The following is a 12,761-nucleotide window of genomic DNA, read 5'->3' on the forward strand; positions in this document are numbered from 1 at the left end:
TCCCGATGGTTTCGGTTTCGGTTTCGAAACAGTCTGCTCAGCAAGTAAGTCCGTGGCCGGGCCAGAAGGCGGGGCTGTGGCTTGCGGCAACGGGTCGTGGGTAAGGCCAACAGGCGATCCCGCGACCCGGTCGGTATCCTCGTAACCTTCGGGGCAGAGCTCGTCCCCCGAGCTATCTGCCGCGGCCCCATAAATCTCATCGTCGTCTCCTACCTCGTCGACGTATTCAAGGCCTTGACCCACGACTCCGTCGTCGTCTCCCGGATCCGCCTCGACCTCCGTCTCGGGTGGGGAGATTTGAAGATGATGACCCTGGTCCTCTTCTTCTTGGTCGCCGAAGATGTTTTCCGGATCCGGGGCCGCTTGTCTAGCTTCCATGCGCACCGCGCGCCGAAGCTTGAGAGTCTTCTTAGAGCGTAACTGTGCACAGGCCTTGCACTTGCCGTCGTCGTGGTCAGGCGAAAGGCATTTGTTACAGACGGGGTGTAGATCGATGTGTGGGTACTTGGACCCACAAAGCGGGCAGTACTTAAACGGGCTCCGCTCCATGTCCGAAAAGTTTTGCAGTCGTGTCGCGATGAGAAGGCCTCAAAGTTCGAAAAGCGAAAGAAAACTCCGCTTATTCCGGCTCCAAGAGACGGAAGACTCGAGACCGTGCGCAGACAATACCGACGCAAAAAAGCGAGGCCTTTTGGCCGCTAAAAGTTAGGTTTTCTCGGTTTCGACAGAAAGACGTCGAGACCACATCCGAACCCAATGGCGGAAAAAAACAATCTGGGGATGGAGCCGATGCCCATGCGCACTGTAGTCCAGGGGAGGAGCCACCTATCTCAGGATACTTCGAAGACTCTTCCAGGACAACAATGTGCGATCATCCGGACCCAACACTAGGCGGCGATCTAATGCTAAGATATGAATTTAGCAGCCCACATGCCTCGAACACCATGTTGCAACTTTACAAAGAACTATGGGGATGTTTCCTAAGAAAGCTTAAGTAGCCCCTATTTTGCGAGTGGAATGTGCTCTAGGGGGTATAGTTAAAGTTCTTTTTGATTTTGCATAACAAGATTGAATTCATTTAACAATCCACCTGGCAATACCTGACTTGATATGGGATTGCCCTTGCGTGGTGGTGCAACAGCAACAAAAAGTTGTTTGGTTTTATAAAATTATTTTGTCCTTTCAATGTAATATAAAACGGCTCTTCTGACATCTAAGGCGTGTAGAGCTCGTTCTACCACTGAATCAGGTTGAGGAAAGAATACTGGTAATTCATCGACTGATTGATATGAAAGGCAGAAACTACCTTAGAACGAAGAACCACTTAGTCTCTGTGAAGTTGGAAAAAAGAATCTTCTATGGTTAGTGCCTGTAGTTCACCCACTCCCCTCAGTGAAGTGATTGCAATGAGGAAAGCAGTCTTCCAGGAGAGAAACTGTGGCTCACATTTATGCATGGGTTCAATAGGTGGGTCCATTAATCTTATGAGGACTATGTTAAGATTCCACACTGGGGCAGATGGCAGACTTGGTGGTATAACTCTTTTAAGTCCTTCCATGAAAGCTGTGATGACTGGCACTCTGAAAAGCGATACATGTTGCTATTTTGTAAATACGCAGCTACTGCAGCAAGATGTAGTTGGATGGAAGTGTAAGGTAATCCTGACTGCTGCAAGTGTAACACATAACAAATTATATTTTGTATTGAAGCATCAAGAGGCTTGGTGGTGTTGTTATTGCAATAGATAACAAAACGTTTCAATTTAGCTGCATAACAGGCTCTTGTAGTAGGCCTTCTGATGTTCATACAGTCTGGTGGGAGATTTAGATAACCAAACTCTATGATTTCAGGAGCCAGAGCATCAAGGGGTTCAGTTGTTGGGATCTGGGTGTCTGATTTCTCCATGAGGAGACTGGATTCGAGGTGTAGCTTTTGATGTGGAACTAGTGACAGCTCCGACAGGGTTGTGAACCACGGTTGACGGGCTCATGTGGGAGCTACTAGGATCAATGTGAACCACTAATGGGATGAGTGGGAGAGGAGGAAAAAGCATGGTCAAATAGTCTTGACCAGTACATCCATAATGCATTGTGTTTGGAGAGTGAGTACGGGTACCTGGAGGCGAAGTTTGGGCATTTTGCATTTTGGTGTGTGGCAAAAAGATATATTTGAAGGACTTCCCAACTTTGAAAGTATGGGAGGAGAACTTGAGGGTGAAGTTCCCCTTCGTGTATTTGCGCTCTCTGTTTGCTGAGAAGATCGGCAATCTGATTGTTCACTCCTAGGAGGTGTTCAGCTAGGAGATATATTTTGTGGTGAATGGCCCACCTCCAAATGTCTTCAGCCAAGTGGACAGTTGGAGAGAGTGTGTCCCCCCACCCCCTTTTTTGTATGTAATACATAGCTGTCATGTTGTCGGTACAAACTAGGACAGTTTTGCTGACTAGGTGAGTCTGAAATGCTTTGAGTGCTAGAAACACTGCTAGCTAGTTCATGTGGAGAGTTTTTGCTGTTGACTCCACAGGCCTTGCACTCTGTGGTGTTGAAGATGAGCCCCCCAGCCAGTGAGGGACGTGTCCGCTGTTAGCATTGTCTGTGGAACTGGGTCTATGAAGTGGGTCTATGAAGGGCCGTCCTTTTGATAACTTTTGTGAGTTCCACCACTGCAGAGAGTGAGGAGTCCGGCCGCTTACCAACACTAGATCGGTTAACAGACCCCGTGATTGGTTCCACTGACTGGCTAAACATTCTTGTAGGGGACGCATTTGAAGCCTGGCATGGGGAACGATCATGATGCAAGATGCCATCATTTCCAAGTAGTTGCATATACACTCGAGTTGGAAGCGAGTGATTGCACTGAAACTGGAGAACTACAGCCTGATTGTTGTGAATTCTGGCTGCGTTGGGAAAGGCCAGAGCCTTTTGAGTATTAAAGTGGCCCCTAGGTAGTTTTGAGTGTTGGAAGGTTGGAGATGCAATTTCAACATATTGACTGTGAACCCCAGTTGGTGTAGTAACACCAACTGGGGAGAGGAGTTGGCCTAACGGCTAGGGCGCTCGACCTCGGACCTGGGGATCTGGGTTCGAGTCTCGGTAACGACGCTAAAACCTCCTGTGATTCTGGGCAAATCACTTAATCTCCCCGTGCCTAAAAAATGAAAGTAACTGGAAAACGTAAAAATGTAACGTAACTGGAAAAATATGTAAAGCGCTCCGATACCTGATTCGGTTCGGGTCTAGTTCGTGCTATATAAAACTCTGCAAAAAAAAAAAAACTGTAGTGTCCTGTGAGTATGTTTGAGACACTTTGGATACATGCTGGCTTTGATAAGCCAGTCGTCCAAGTAGGGGAAGACATGAATGTGTTGTCTTCTCAGGTGAGCAGCAACTACTGCCAGACACTTTGTGAAGACTCTGGGAGCAGTGGTGACTCTGAACGGCAGTACCTTGAACTGGTAATGTTGTCCCTCTAGCACAAATCTGAGAAATTAGCGATGAGCGGGATGTATTGGAATATGAAAATAGGAGTGCTTTAAGTCTATAGTAGACAAAAAGTCGCCCTGTTGCAGAAGTGGGAGCACTTGTTGAAGCGTTACCATGTGAAAATGGTCTGACTGTAAGTAAAGATTTAATTCTCTGAGGTCCAAGATTGGTCTGAGAGAACCGTCCTTTTTGGGTATGAGAAAGTAAAAGGAGTATACGCCCGACTCATGGTATCGTGGTGGTACGGGCTCTATAGCCCCTTTTAAAAGGAGAGACTGAACCTCTTGTTTGAGAAGGTGTAAGTGATCCAGTGACAATTTGTGTGAACGTGTAGGAATGTTTGGAGGATTATTGGTGAACTCCAGGCAATAACCAGAACGGATAATTTCCAGTACTCATTTGTCTTTAGTTATGGACTGCCAGACGAGTAGAAATTGCGAAATACGCCCGACAGTTGTTAAATGGTTGGGGGGGGAGGGGCAGGGGTAGTGTAGGCAAGTCACAGTATACTTGGACCCTCTGTGGTAGAGGAAGCGCCGATAGGAACCACGCCCTGGGGTTAATTGAAGGGCTTCCATAGATTTGACCACTTATGTGTTCTTCATTGTTTCTAGTGAGGAATCTACCACAGGGCCAAAGAGGTGTACCTTGTCGTAAGGTGTGTTCAGGATAGAAGTTTGAACCTCTGGTTTGAATCCTGAAATACGTAACCAGGCATGCCTTCTTAAAAGGACGCTGGTATTGACAGCTCTAACTGCAGTGTCTGCAGCATCTATAGCGCACCTGATAGAATTATTGGAAATCAGCTGTCCTTCCTGCACTAGGTCTTGCACCTTGGAATTGTGCTCATCGGGTAGAAATTGGAGTAACTGCTCCATTTCATCCAAATGCGCCATGTTCCACCTAGCTAAAAGTGCTTGTGTATTGGAGATGCGCCAAATTGTTTGCAGCCTGGGAGGCTACCCTTTCCCCCGAAGCGTCTAGCAACTTAGATTCTTTGTATGGGGGTGGAGCATCACCTGTTTGAGAATTGGCACTTTTGCATGCATCAGACACCACTAAGGAGTCCAATGGTAACTGCCCCCTTATGTATGCTGGATCCGATGATGCAGGCTTATTTTTCTTATGTATCCTAGGGGTGAGGACACGTGCCCTGACAGGGTCATTAAAAATATTGTCTACGTGTCTGATCATAGCCTTGAGCATGAAGAGCGTGTGCGAGGACTTTTGTGTGCTACTTAGAGTCTCGAAAAGAAAATCCTCTTGCATGGATTATTAAAGCAGCTGAACCCCATGGTAGTTAGCAGCTCTACCAAACAGTTCTATGTATCCTACACTGTCGTCCGGTGGAGAAGGCTTGGTAGGGTACTGTTAGATCTGGGGGTCTCTAGTTGGCAATGGTTATCACCTTTGTCCAAATAGGGACCCTTACTTCTAAGTCAGGATAAGGGGAGTACACTCCTTAATACCCCCTGCTCACCCCCTTGGTAGCTTGGCACAAGCAGACAGGCTTATCTCAGAGGCAGTGTGTTAAGCATGTGTGTATATACACAGTAAGCACTACAGATGGACACAACACAGGTTTTTATAAAAATAAGTATTTTTTATATACACTTAAACACAAGACCACAAAGGACAAAATCCACAATACTACACTTAAGATTACTTAAAAGATGATTAAAGTCTCTTAGTTCAAGTTGTTGGTAAATGCGACAAAGTTCTCAACAAAGTACCTGGATGCGTAATGCAAAGTGAACAAAAGGCTCGCAAAAGGGGAGATGCGTCGGTTCCGTGACCTGGGGGAATGGTTGCGTCCTTCCTCAAAGCTTGCGCAGAGTAGGGGACTCGTCGTGAGCCTTACCGGTGCGGTGGTCATGCGTAAATTCTCGGCCTTGCGGCCCGTTGGGGTGCGCAAGATGGTGCCTTGATGCGATGCGATGATCCGGTTGCGATGCGAGAAGATGGCGCCCTTTAAACGGCGATGCAATGACGATGCGATGACGCCCTGGCAGCCTTGCGACGACTCAGTAGTTTTACTTTGGAGCCGCGACAGGTTGTGCGACACGCTTCTACGGTGATGCGATGGCGACTCTCTCAATGGTGTCACGCTTCTCTGGTGATGCGACAGCAGGCAGATTCGTTGAACACATCCTTCCAGGGAGATCGACGAAGGCTCGCTTCTCCACCGTTGCGATGATTTCAGCTGCGGCGGCAACACACTTCTTCTCGATGCGTCGCGCTTCCAGCTCCCAGCGGCACGCAAGTGACTGGAGTCAGAATTCCCAACAAGGAAATTCAGGAGGGAGCTGGAGGTGAAGTTTTTTGGCCCTGATACTTCAGCAGGAGGCAAGCACAGTTCAAGCCCTTGGAGAATATTCTGTAGATGAAAGTCCTTACAAAGTTCCTTCTCCTTTCCCGTGGCAATGAAGCAACCACTGCAGGCCAACCCAGCAAACAGCACACTGGCAGAGGGGGAGTACAATTCCTGCAGCTTCCTTGGTTCTTCTCCTTGGCAGAAAGGTTTCTTGTTCCAGAAGTGATCTAATCTCTTGCGATCAGGGTCCCAATGTTTATACCCCAAAATCCTTTATTCTCTGAAGGCAGAGAGGCCTCTGCCTAGTCCAAACCAGTTCCAGAGCACTTTGTTTACATTACTCTCTTCTTCCTTTCACTGTGCAGGGCAGAGACATCAGCCACCCCACAGGAGGTGGAGCTAGCACAGGGGAGGAAGATACAGCTCTGAAGCACTCTGTTGACATGATTCTTCTCCTCCTTTCACAGTGCAGGGCAGAGACATCAGACAAGCCACAGGAGGTGGAGCCAGCATTGTAGAGGGAAGCCCCAGTCCTATTCAGGTCCCAGGTGCAATTCCTCCCTCCCATTTGGATGCAGATCTCTCTATTCACCACCGGGCTGCCCCAGTCTGTCTCCTGGAATCCCCCAGCCCTGACACTCACAAACCCAGACAAGGAATACACAACCCAGCAGAGGCAGGCTCAAACGGTTAGGCACGCAAATACCTACTTTCTAAAAGTGGTATTTGCAAACACAGAATATTAAAATAAACTTTACTAAAAGATTTATTTTATTATTCTGAGTTCAGGCATACTAAATTCGAATTTCTACCGTGTTCCCCGAGTCAGTTAGGGTTATAAGAATGTAATAATCTAACTGCCCATTCTGGCCTATGAGAACAGGTAGCCTTCAATAGTGAAAAACGAAAATGGCTGTAATTCACTATTAGAACATGCTACACACATCAGAGCATGTCCTACCTTATACTTACAATGCACCCTGCCCTTGGGCCTACCATAGGGGTATCTAGTATGAAGCAGAGGGAAGGTTTAGGGACTGGCAAGTGGGTGCACTTGGCCAAGTCGACAGGGCAGTGCTAGACTGCACACAGGCCTTGCAATGGCAGGCCTGAGACTAACTTTACACGCTGCTTCTGTGGGTGGCACAATCAGTGCTGCAAGCCCACCAGCAGCATTTCATGTACAAGCCCTGGGCCCACTGGTGCACTGTACTAGGGGCTGACAGATAAATCAAATACCCAATCATGGAATAACCAATCAGTACATTAATTTAACATAGGGAGCACTTGCACTGTGGCACTGATTAGCAGTGGCACAGAGCCCAAAGCATAAATCCAGAAAAAACATATCAAAACAGAGGAGGCAATCCGTCAAAAATGGAAGGGAGACACGCCAATGATGCCAGGTCTAACACGTACAGATCAGGATCATTCCCTGTGGGGGAAATGGTGTTATAATCTGTCCAGGAGTCTGCGCCTATTGGCTCATTGTCCCCAGCCCCATCCCCATCATCCTGATCTTCAGGTGTATGTGGTGGTGAGTGCTCAGGTGAAATTAGTAATGGTTGAAACCGATGGTATGGAGGTGATGGAAGAGGAGAAGGAATAGTCATGACATTTTACTTTTTAAAGGAATGTGGTAGACCTCTTCTGTCTCTGGTTTGTGTTTCATTTCCTTTGTGGAAATATGTCCATTTGTTGGGTGAATATATAGCTTCTGCTATTTTGGATCTGGTTTGGAGGGCGGAGCATCGAAATGTTGCAGAGGATTTTGGATTGTTTTCGACATCGAAGGGGGTGGGGCAGAGCCTGTCTTTGAGTTTGATCAAGAAGGTTTTCGAATGGTGCCCGTTTTTGAACAGCTCTGTTTGGAGCCGGAAGTCTTTTGGGTATGTTTCAGTGCCGAGCCTGAGGGCGGGGTGTCGGAAACATGTACTTGGTACTGACCGTGACCCGGATGCGGGGTTGTACTGAAGACCTCTCCTTGGGCTGAGGTGGACTTTGGGGCAAGTGAGGATCTGTACTTGAGGTACGCTGCCGTTGCGGGATGTCTTGTCCCCCTCAGAGCCATAGAGGTCTTGTTCTTCCTCAGCTCTCATGGTTTCTCCAGCCCCATGTTCTGAATCTTCTCTGAAGATTCCGGAATGGAGCTTGTGTGTCGGATCTGCGTGTTGCGAAGTCGAGCCAGAGGGTCGCAAAGCATTTTCTTCGATCGGAGAGCCTTATACGCGTCGCAGTCCTGTTCACTGTGCTCCGTAGATAAGCACAGGTTGCACACTTTGTGTGAGTGGGTGGCACCAAGGCCAGAATTTAAATGGAGACCATGTAACTCTAGGCTTCAATTCATGTCTCACCTATAAGCATGATGCGTCCAACAGGATTCAGTGTGAGAAGGCCCAATGTGTGGATGACTGGAGCTGGCCCTGCCTTACGTGTTGCGCGGTCTGACCCATGACCGAGATCCCTAACAATAACAGACTGAGTAGGCGAGCCAGTAAGCATGCATGTTCGTCATTTAGTGGAGGTCATGTGGGGGCACGTATGCTACCAAGGACAAAACTGAACAACGCTCACCCAATATTAGGCAAAAAAAATACGAAAAATAAATTTGCTATTCAGGGTTATGTCAAAGCAATCAACCAACTGGAGGATGAGAGAGTAAGATGGGGCCTTTGGAACTGGAACTGCTTTTCAAAACTACTCGGCTCTCCAGTGCTGGGCGTTTAGAGAGAGTGGCTATGATGTGTTCTCTAGCAGTGGGGCTACTTTTTAAAAGTTTCAACCGCACAATGGGAGGGATACCAAAGGGGAAATGTTGGGGTGAGTGGCTATGGTGTGTCTTCTGGCAGCGGGGCTAATTTCTAACGGTTCTCAGCTTCCCTGCCACAAGGATATCAGAAGCACAGCAAGTGTTTGTTGCAGCCTGTCTGGCCCCATTCCATACCACAGTACAATACAATACAATAAGCCTTTAATATGGGAAGAAAGTCCTTCAAAAGACATTTAGAGCAGCTTGAACCACACCTAAATGGTTATATTAAGAGAGTCACAGATCAATACTCACCCATTTCAGTGGAGAAGAGCCACCTTAGATATCTGGGCATTCTAGTAAATAGGGGCCTGGAATGCATGGTGGCAGATAACTTGGACCGATTAGTGGAGCAAATGCAATTGGACTTCGGAAAGTGTACGCAATTAAACCTCTCTCTGGGGATGGACTCAAGGGGTAAAAAAGGTTACCCTTCTCTGAATCACATAAATGTTAGGCATGCTTCCCCAAATAATACCCCTCTCGAATCTCTATTGGATAGACAGGACCATTAAGGCCTTCATCTGGGACTCATTAAGACCTTGTCTGGTATTTCGGAAGCTTATAACTTACAGTCAGCAGAGGGATTAGGCTTACCCTCAGTGGAACATTACAGTGTAGCCATACATTTGGCACAAATGGCATATATGCGACCCTCAGGTCCATGACAAACCGTCATGGGTTACAATCAAACGCAGATTCCAGGCCAGGAATCAACTTTGGGATTCCAGGCTCTCTATCTTCCTGGCCCTGCTACCGCAGACTCCCCCAGTCCCATGCTAAAAGCCATGTACACTGCTTGGATGCGTGCCCATAAGCTTTTACAGGTGAACGTGCTTCTCCTTGGCAAAGCTCCCATCTGGAACAATGCAGGCATTCGCATAGAAGGAAATGTGCTAAACTGGAGTTCTTGGTGCAGAGCTGGGATTCTGACTCCTATGCACTTGATCTCTGGTAGTGAACTAAAGTCCTTTGGGATGCTACAGGACGATTTTGGCTTGCTGCATACCCAGCAATGGTGATATATACAAGTACATCAGGGTCTGCTGAGCAAATTGGGTCCCCAGCCCTGGGCATTCCCTGTTCCCCGGTGCTCTCTTACTTCAACACCTGGGGTCAGTTTAAGGAGTGATGTCCGGATTATATAACCTCTTGATTGGTCATGTTTACTCTCAGCCACAATTGTCTAGCTTCAGGACAACCAGACAGGCTTGTCTGCTGGTGGAATATGACAAGGCAGACTGGACAGAACTTTGAAGACCCTAGAGTTTGAAGTTTGTGAGGCACGTTGAAACTCATCGTTTTAAGATACTTCAGGGCGGAAATGGTGCGGCTGCAGGGTTGTTCCCTCATTCTGCCTGTTGTCGATGTGATCATGCGCTCTGTAGTATTGCCCATATTTTGCTGGACTGTACCACCGTACACCCCTTCTGGACAGCAGTAGAGTCTACGCTCTGGGAATCTATGGATTTGCCTTCGCCACTTCCAGACCCCCTAACTCTCCTCCATGACTTATCAGACATGCTTGAATTGACCCACCATGCTCGTCGACTGCTTGTCACTGCCCTTACAGCTGCCAAAATCTGTATTTTCCAGCATTGGCACTCTCCACAATTGGCATCACATGAGGAATGGCTTGCAGAGAAGTACAAGATCACATCGTATGAAAAGATAATTCACAATTTAATGGACAAAGCAGATACCTTTCTTCTTACATGGTCCCCCTTTTTACAAGATAACCCCCTCACTCCCCCATAGTTTGCTTAGACTCTTGCTTCTTCTTCATTACCATCATTGTACGCACTACGCATACCTCCCTCCCCTCTCTTTCTTCCTAACTTTGTACTTTCCGTCTTTCATGCCTTCCTTCCTTTCCTTCCTCTCATCCTTCTCTTGCTTTTTCTACCCCTCTTAAATATTACATATAAGTATTGCTTGCTATTGGTGCATGTATCACAATCAACATTTATATCTGTATACGGGTAAAAGCTAAACTTGCATGTCACTATATTTGCTGTTATTTCTCAATTATTAATTTTATCAATAAAATAAGTGACATATAAAAAAGAGAATCAGAAATACTATGTTAAAAATGAATACAGGGATTTTACCAAGTGGCATTCAAAAAACAGATATTAGAGGCTGCAAAATCTTACAACATGAACAACCTGCAGATATTGTTGCTCATAAATGTGACAACCATAAAGCCTAAAGTGTGCCCTAACTGACCGTGGAAGAGCCAGGATCAAGTGGACCGAACCCGCCTCCACTTCCTATCTCCATCCAATCAAAATTACCTTGACAAGTCCCCTTGTGAAGAGCATCTCAATAACCTCCTTCAGGATTGGCAGGATGCCACTGTGGTGCACGCCGATCCCCCTCTTCAGCAGCTCCACCATGTGCAGAACCTGCAGCCAGACAGGAGCATAAGGGGGTAGGTTAAAAAAAATGAAACATTCCAAGTTTAAAAAAATATATTTTCTCTAGTTTGGCCTGTGACTGTTTCACTTATGTTTATTTCTTAATTAAGAGATTTCAAAAATGGTTATCTCCATCTGTGGTCTTGGAAACACTGGCTAAGTTCAGTTTCGGCGGGCTGACCCCTGCCTTGGAAGACGCACCTGTGGCAGCTGTCGATCGGTGCCCTTTAACCTGGAGATGCATTTCTGGAAGAAGACATGGACCTCACTCTTCTCGGCGCTGGTGGTCAAGTCAATGGTGGTCAGCATGCTGGCGTTCTCATCACATCGATTACGGGAGAAGGTGAAGGCCACAACGGGCAGCTGGTCTTTCTTTCGTAGCATGTCAATCAGCGAAAGCCAGACACTCTTGTCCTGCCAGGATCCAGAGAGAGGAAGATGTATTGGTACCAGGGAGGGTGTAGGCTATATGCTAACTACTGCAGGCAGGGCCCAATTTAAGAAATAAATCTCACTGCACATTAAAGGTAAAAGGAAGGGTTCAATCCATGCAGGGAGATACTGCCTAAATGTGTCTGTAGGCACAGTGTAAATGGGCCAGTAATGCAGACCTCAAATTCGCCAGATACAACAAACAGAAGACAAGCAATGGCAAATCCAACCAGTCTGACATTGAATGACAACCTTTTGTCTTTGTCAATGCTTGATTTCATTTGCTATGATTTTTGCAAAATATTGTTGGAAAACCTGCGGAGTCCTCGTCAATCTAAAAAAAAAATTGGCTAAAAGCAAAACTCTTGCATTAAAAAGCACACATTCCAACTCAAGATCCTCCACAGAATCTATGTCACTGGTCCCCGTCTAATTCATATGGGCTTCTCTACGGATGGTATGTGTCAGCGTGGGTGTGGTCTCCTCGGCACCTATCTCCACATCATATGGGAATGCCCTGAGGTGGTGCGATTCTGGAAACGTATACATGAGATTATGGATGAAGTCACGGGTGTTGTTATGATGCCGGAAGCCCGACAATGTTTATTGAATGTATGGGGTCCGAATGACTATGACGTGTCGCAGCTTCGGTGGGTGACTTTGGCCAATATGGTTGCGAAGAGAGATATTGCCCAGTTGTGGGGATCCCCAAGGCCGCCTACAGTGACTGCTTGGAAAGAGAGTCTGAACTGGTGCATGTTTCGAGAGAAAACAGTATATATTGCGAGAGGCAGGCCCAAAAAATGGGGGAAGATTTGGAATCCGTGGAACTCATACCGTGGAGATATTTGTACACCCCCGCTCACCGCTATCCAGAGTCCTTCCCCGTCGCCCTGACCTATACCCCTTCCGGCTGTGGTATATCATACTGCTCATATGCAATTCTGCCTCCGCCTCCCTCCCCTCATCTGTATTCAAAGACTTTTTTCTCCTGCTGTCATGTATCTCCCGTCCTCCTCGAGCACAGACCTAATGACTGTATTATTACTGTATTGCCTTGCTTGTTTGTTCGATGTATTGTTTTTTTTTTTTTTGTGTTTCAAATAATAAAAAGTTACAAAAAAAAAAAAAAGCACACATTGCCATAAAAGCCCCTGGCACTTAAGAGAACTACTTTGTGTGCGGATGTGCTCCTTGTGGAAGAGCAGAATGCCGTCACTCACAGAAAAGTTAGCCAACAGCTCAAGAGGGTTTACCACTGCCCATGCTTTATGTTGTAATGGGCCAAAGAAAAATGTGAATG

The 12,761-nt window shown here is 46.8% G+C and overlaps 1 protein-coding gene across 1 annotated transcript in view; it reads right to left on the reverse strand.

Moving 5' to 3' along the window:
- The window catches only part of SKIC2 (SKI2 subunit of superkiller complex), a 251,546-nt gene that overhangs the window by 101,292 nt on the left and 137,493 nt on the right, over positions 1-12,761 (reverse strand). Inside the window, exons 16-17 of the mRNA XM_078645898.1 lie at positions 11,228-11,440; positions 10,904-11,014 (exon numbers count right to left, since the gene is read on the reverse strand). Of these exons, the coding sequence (XP_078502024.1) occupies positions 10,904-11,014; positions 11,228-11,440 (324 nt within the window). The remainder of the gene's footprint in view (positions 1-10,903; positions 11,015-11,227; positions 11,441-12,761) is intronic.

Source organism: Lissotriton helveticus, chromosome 5_1 (assembly GCF_964261635.1).
Source record: "Lissotriton helveticus chromosome 5_1, aLisHel1.1, whole genome shotgun sequence".
NCBI classification, from domain to species: Eukaryota; Metazoa; Chordata; class Amphibia; order Caudata; family Salamandridae; genus Lissotriton; species Lissotriton helveticus.